At 60.8% G+C, this 6,000-nt stretch overlaps 1 protein-coding gene across 4 annotated transcripts in view; it reads right to left on the bottom strand.

Moving 5' to 3' along the window:
• Positions 1-2,031: 2,031 nt before the first annotated feature.
• RRBP1 (ribosome binding protein 1) overlaps positions 2,032-6,000 on the bottom strand; it is a 70,063-nt gene continuing 66,094 nt past the window's right edge. For 3 of the 4 annotated variants that reach the window (XM_012474770.3, XM_012474787.3, XM_012474778.3), the window contains 5 exons: positions 5,007-5,114; positions 4,214-4,297; positions 3,705-3,803; positions 3,012-3,155; positions 2,032-2,565 (listed from right to left, as the gene is read on the bottom strand). In XM_012474770.3, coding sequence (XP_012330193.3) covers positions 2,527-2,565; positions 3,012-3,155; positions 3,705-3,803; positions 4,214-4,297; positions 5,007-5,114 — 474 coding nt within the window. In that variant the 3' untranslated portion in view covers positions 2,032-2,526. The remainder of the gene's footprint in view (positions 2,566-3,011; positions 3,156-3,704; positions 3,804-4,213; positions 4,298-5,006; positions 5,115-6,000) is intronic. The other variant, XM_012474795.3, reaches the window with a different exon arrangement.

The following is a 6,000-nucleotide window of genomic DNA, read 5'->3' as shown; positions in this document are numbered from 1 at the left end:
AGGCCACTGACCCTCAGAACCCAGAGGCGGCAGCGTGGCACCCCAGCATCCCTTGTCTCTTTCCCCAAGGTCTCCCTTTTCCTCTGCTCACAATGGGTACCCCTGCCCCATTCCCGTGTCTTCAGATGGCATCACCCCAGCATGGGGCACTCAGTCCCACAGTGTGGTAGAATGAGGGGGTAATCTGGTGGCAGCACTGGTGCAGGGCACAGGTCAGCCAGTTCCCCATACTCACTGGGGCCCATGCCAGTGACCTGACCTATGGCCACCCATGTGCAGAGTTCTGCCTCCTGCAGGCGGCCTCCCTCACCCAGAATCTGTGCTTCCACTCAGCCCCCTGCCCCGGATGCACGGGGTGTGGATGGGATGCAGGGGGCCCAGTGGCTGCTGCGGGGCACTCGGCCCAGGGTGCTCTTCACTTGGCTCCCCGTATTCCAGAGCCCAGCCTGCCCCATAAGCACTGACCTAGGCTGCGGGGCCCAGCCACCTGTCAGAGGTGGGTTTGAGCCCACCCTGCCTTTAGCCTGGGGAAGTTCTTCACTTCCATGGGGCAGGGCTCACCTCACCAGGAGGACAGACGGTTCACTGAGCGCCAGGCACAGGGCTGGGAATGGGCAGCCATCAGGTGTCCTTGCAGGCACTTCCTGCTACTCAGTCTCCCAGTCAGAAGCCAGGGTGTCAATGTCCCAAGACCATGGGCTCCCTTTCCACATCAGCCTCCTCTAGAGTGTTCTACAACAGAAGGCTGGGCTCTCCGGGCTCAGAAACCGTAGTAGCTGGACTGCCTTCCCCGGCCAGCCCCACTGCCCTTCGTGACCTGGCTCCACAATGGGCTGCGCCTCACTCCGCCCTCCAGGTCTCTGTGCTGATGCTGCCTGGGTGCCAGCCTCCCTCACCTGACACACATCTGCTCTTCCTGGGGGCTCAGCTTAAGCCCACTCTTCCAGGGACCTTCCCAGGATTCCCTGCATCTAGAACAGCCATGACACACAGCACTGCACACCATGGCTGGGTGGCCCATAGGCACTTCCTGAGAGCTGGAACAGAGCTGGGCTGAGCAGTTCAAGACTGCAGGCAGAGGTCGTGTGGGGGGTTGAGGAAGGGAGGCAGAGCTTCCCGAGGTCTAGAGGTTCTGTGAAAACCACCCCCAAGACACAGCCACCGCCTGAAAGGGCCATGCGCAACAGAAATCCCAGAGCAGGCCACCTGCCATGCCTGCTGCCACTGTTCTGACAGCACCCACCTCACAATGCCACTCTGAAGGACCTGCCAAGTGCCCAGCTGTCTGTCCCCCAGCCAAGCTCGGCCAAGCAGACCCTCTCCCCGAATTCCAAGGCTTGGCAGGGAGATGAAAGTGTAACAGTCCTTGGTCAAGGCAGACCTGCCTTCCATTCCAAGCTTGGTTAGGGCTCTCCTACGACTCTGAACCTCTGACTTTCTGTGGCCTAAGCTGCAGGTTCCTATCGTTTACACTCAGAGATACATTTCTTGGGGCCAAGGACCACACTGTCAGGGGCCACTGAGGACACTGGGTCTGAGGGTCATGGCAAGTCTAAGCTGGCTTTGGCGGGTGAGACTCCGCCTCCCAAGGGCAGGCAGCGGGCTGCTGCAGCCCTGGCTCACGCTGCTGGGATGTGGGTGTTTGTTCAAGCCCCAGCCAGGACAGAGACAACTTGTTCATTTCCGGAGCTCTGCCACACAGCGGCACAGGCCACCAGCCGCACTCACAAACCTCAGGCCCTCCAGGGTAGGGGGGCAGCAGTCAACGTGTCTGGCCCTCAGGTGTCGCAAGCCCTGCTCCCTTATCCTGCCCGGTGGGCACTGAGGTCCTGGAGGTAATGGGGAAAAGTGCTGGGGGCTCCGGAAGCAGCGATTTCAGCCCCAAACTACACAGAGCTGCAGAGGCCCTGCCTTCAAAGCAGCTGAGGCCCACACCTGCTCTCTCCCTGAGGGCAGCCCCCCCGGGTTCTTCATTTTGAGCCCAACAGCAGGTGGGGGAGCCCCAGCAGAAGACCAGACGAGACTGCAGCACCGGGCACCAACGTTGGTTTTAATGGCATCAACACCCAGGAGGTTGCACGTCAGTTCTGGTTGGCAATGTCTAGGGGTGAGGGGCTGTGGCCTCCGGTCGGCCCCACAGCCTTCGAGAACTCACTGCCCGGTCTCCCCGCCTCCTGCCCCACTGAAAAAAGACAAAACAATTGCACTAACAGACAGACCCCAGAGTGCCCGGCCTCCCACACACCCCTGGGCTGTCAGAGTCAGCGAGGGCTTTGGCGTCACTCGGCGGTGACCCGGAGCTGTGCCCGGGATAGTGTTTATCAAACGTGACACAGGTTCATTTACAAACTGGGGCTCTGGAAGGTCTACTTCTGTGGTTCTAAGAGACTCTCGTCTCTAATGGCTTCTCTCAGAGCTACCGGAAGTTGGGCCTGGATAACGCTGTAGGTTGGTTGGTTGATTTGTAAGGAATGTGTAAGGCATTTTGGTAAGTTGAACAGTAACTTCTTTTTCCACAGAGGAGACTCAGACAGAGGTGCCCTCCTTTGAGCTGCTGCCGTCCTCCTGTGAACAAAGGCAGGCGGCGTGAGCAGGAGGCTGGGCCAGGAGCCACAGTAGGATCACCTGCCTCCCTCCCTGGGCCTTCAGTCCGTCCCTGGACTGATCCTCTCAAGCCACTCCAGTCCCTCCGAGAACAGCAGCCTCAGACCCCTGGGGCTACAGGACAGGGAGGACTTGGTGTGAACTGAGGGCTGAGGCGCTGGCTAAGGGGCCTGAGCCAGTGCAAAGTGAGGACCTGGGCTGGCAGTGGGCTCGGACACTCGCTTCCCAGCGAGGGAACCCCAGAAGGGTGGGTGATGGACCTGGGGGGCTGAGGCCCTCGTTAGCAAGTCTCTGTCCCCCACCCCCGCCCAGCTCTGCCTCTCCTGTTCCTGCCTCCCCAGGGCTCCCGGCCCCGCACTTCCAGGAGCTCCGCGTCCTCCCGCCCTGCTTCGCGCTTGAGCACGCACTGTCTTTTCCAGCTGTTCCTGCAGCGTCTTCACAGTGTCCTTCTCTCTTGCCAGCTGCTCCTGGGTCATCTTCAGAAGCTCCTGCAGTTTGGCGGCGGCACGCCCCAGGTCACTCGTTAACTTTTTCTCTTTTTCTAGTCTCTCCTGATGGTCAGAAGGTTGATGGGGGTCAGCCTTTGAGTGGCACCAACAGGAGGGCCACCCCAGCTACGCCCATGGGACCTGGACACCAGGGGGCTGGAACCTTCTAGGGGCATAGGGAAGGCGACTCCTGGTCATCCAGAGACAGGTGCTGATGACAGGGAGGAAACCGCCCGTGCTGACCATCAGAGCTGGGTCCTGTCGCTCTCGGCACTGCCAGGAGAACTTTCTGGGGCAGGAGCAGTCTACTCTGTACCGTCCAAGGCAGCACAGGAAATGCGCCTGCCCACCAAGTGCCGGACACGCGGCTGAGGAATGCACTTCAGTTCTACATGATTTGCATTTCAACAGTCACTCAGACTAACGGCTGCCATGTGACCGACCATGTGACACTGCAGGGCTAGAAGCCCCCACCCCAGCCCCGGGTAGTGACAAGGGGAAGCCAGTGCCCTCGGTCGGCTCTTCCCTTCCTGCCCCCTTTCCGAGGCCAAGAATGGCCCCAGCCCCAGGGCAGACCCCACAGGTGTGACCCCCACCCCAGCCCCTGCCTGCCTTCAGCTGTGAGGCCTCCTCCGTTTCTGAAGACTCCAGGGGGCCGGCTGTGCGGAGCTTCTCCAACTCTTCTTGTAACCGACATGCCGAGGTCTGAGCCTTGCCAGATAAGGAAGTGGGGCCTGGGTGAGACACCTTATAAACTGCCAAGCTGTCAAGACCCCACCAAGCACGACTGAGGACCAGGGGGCATGCCCCAGCCTAATGGGGCAACAGCTCTATCCTGTAGCTGGAGTGAGTGGGCTGGACCCCCAAGTTCAAGGAAGCCAGGGACTGACCCCAGCCCCAGGCCAAGACTCCTTAGGGATGCAGACCACCCACAGGGCTCCCAAAGCACCTCCAGCCTGTGTCCCACCTGACCAGGCCCCACCCACTGCTGCCCAGAAGGCCCAGGCCCTGTCCAGGTGCTGGTGGGCACAGCCAAAGGGGGTAGGGCCAGCCCACTCATTCCCTGGAGACTCAGGGCCCAAGGGCTGATGGGGGCTGAGAGCCACCCGGCAGGGCCTGACCTCCTCAAACTCGGCTGTGAGCTTCTGTCGCTGCGTCTGCTCGTCCTCCAGGATGGCTTCTGTCCGCTCCAGCTGCATCTTCAGCTGTGCAAACACCACAGACATAACCCGGCCGCCCGGCGAGGAACCCTCCGGGGGCCCAGGGTTCCAGTGCAGGCCCCGCTCTCTACCTGCTTCTAGCTCCCCCTTTCCCTGTCCCAACACTCCCCTCGATGGGGAGAGGGCACCTCAGCCCCTGGTACAAACTCAGGTTGGCTGAGGAGCAGCTGATGAGGCCTCTGCAACCTCAGGGGCCTTTAATGAGGCTCACAGGACAAGAAAGATGCCTCCCAGCTCTGGCCCCACAACGACGGCCCCCTAGCAACCACACCACGGCCAACTGGGCACAGGCCCTGCCTCTTGGGGGCTATCGCTGGCTCCAAACTCTGGAAAGCAGATGTCCTGCTAGTGGTGTCCCAGGTGGGGCTGCAGTGGGTGACAGTCCCCTTTGGTGGCTGCAGACCCTGCCCAGGACGGCTCCCCCAGCCCTGTAGGTGCAGACCCCAAATCGTGGACTCCCTCCTCGAGTCCCACGTCCCCCCACTCCTCCAGCCTCTCCACCTGGCCGCCTTCCTGTCCCGTGCTCTGTGTCTTTCTCAGAACCTGGGTGACCCGTGTGGGGTGAGGCAGGGCGGGGAGGGGAAGCAGCGGAGGCTGGGGCAGCCAGTGCAGGGTTTGATCAGAACAAAGGCAGCAGGCCCTGCACTCTTCCTGGGGTTAGTGATGTGTCTGGGGACCAGCTCACCACCCTAACCTGAACGGGGTCCTGCTCGGCTGGGGACGCCTCTGGGGAGGAAGCTGGCGCCCCAGCTATGTCACCATCCTCTACGTGGCTCTTCATTTCACTCAACTGCTGCCTGACCTGGAACAGGGAGGGGTGGGTTTGCAAATGCATGGCCAGTTGCACACCCACCATGCTCATTCTTGCAAGGACCCCCTCGGAGGACCGTGGCTGCTTTCAACAGCCAAACCCCCTTTAGGAGACCTGGCTTGGTAACTGTGACCTATGTCTGGGTCCCCAACCCCTCAAATCTGAGCCAAATCAAGGCCACCAAGCCTCTGGGCTAATGAGACCCATGTACTTTGCTCCAAGGTCAACCAGAGGGGAGCCCTCCCTGGGAGTGAGGTGACCCCTGATGGCATGGCCAACAGAGCTAATGAATCTGAATGGAACAGAGGGGTGGCCTCAACCCTGTCTCCATCCCCCATTTCCCCTCACAGTCCACTGCTCAGAGCCCCTTCTGGGGTCTAGAAAAGATGATGAGATGACATTCTTGCCTAACAAGGTCCCCCACCCCTGAGCTCCATCACTGGGGGTGGGTGACATATCTGGTTGCCCCCAAACCACTGGGCCTGCAAACTGAAGGGCAGTGTCACTCAAGAAGCTCGGGTAGAGGTTCCAATCGGAGACCTAGGTGGGGCCCTTGGCATAAGCTCCCCAGGGAACATGGGTGGCCTCACAGGCCCTGGCTCTGAGAGGCCACCCCAGGTACGTGGGACCCCCACACATCCTTCCCTCCCTCTGAACAGCCCCTCCCCCAAGGCAAATTCCAAATTGCACAGTTGGAAGACAACAGAAACTATGGGGGATTTTCTCTGCACCCCCCAGCCTGGGCCATGTCCCCTGGGCCTGTCACCCCGACTTTGCTCAGCCAAGGCTTCGGTGAGTGGCCCCTAGAACCAGGAGGGGACGTGGCCTGGGCAGCCTCTGGTGTTTTGGGCCGAGTAAGACCCGAATGACCAAGGGG

The sequence above is a fragment of the Aotus nancymaae genome, unplaced genomic scaffold (assembly GCF_030222135.1).
Source record: "Aotus nancymaae isolate 86718 unplaced genomic scaffold, 86718_ANA_hifiasm-v0.15.2.pri h1tg000001l, whole genome shotgun sequence".
NCBI classification, from domain to species: Eukaryota; Metazoa; Chordata; class Mammalia; order Primates; family Aotidae; genus Aotus; species Aotus nancymaae.
Note: the sequence above shows the minus strand (reverse complement) of the source record. Positions and strands in the feature narration are given on the sequence as shown.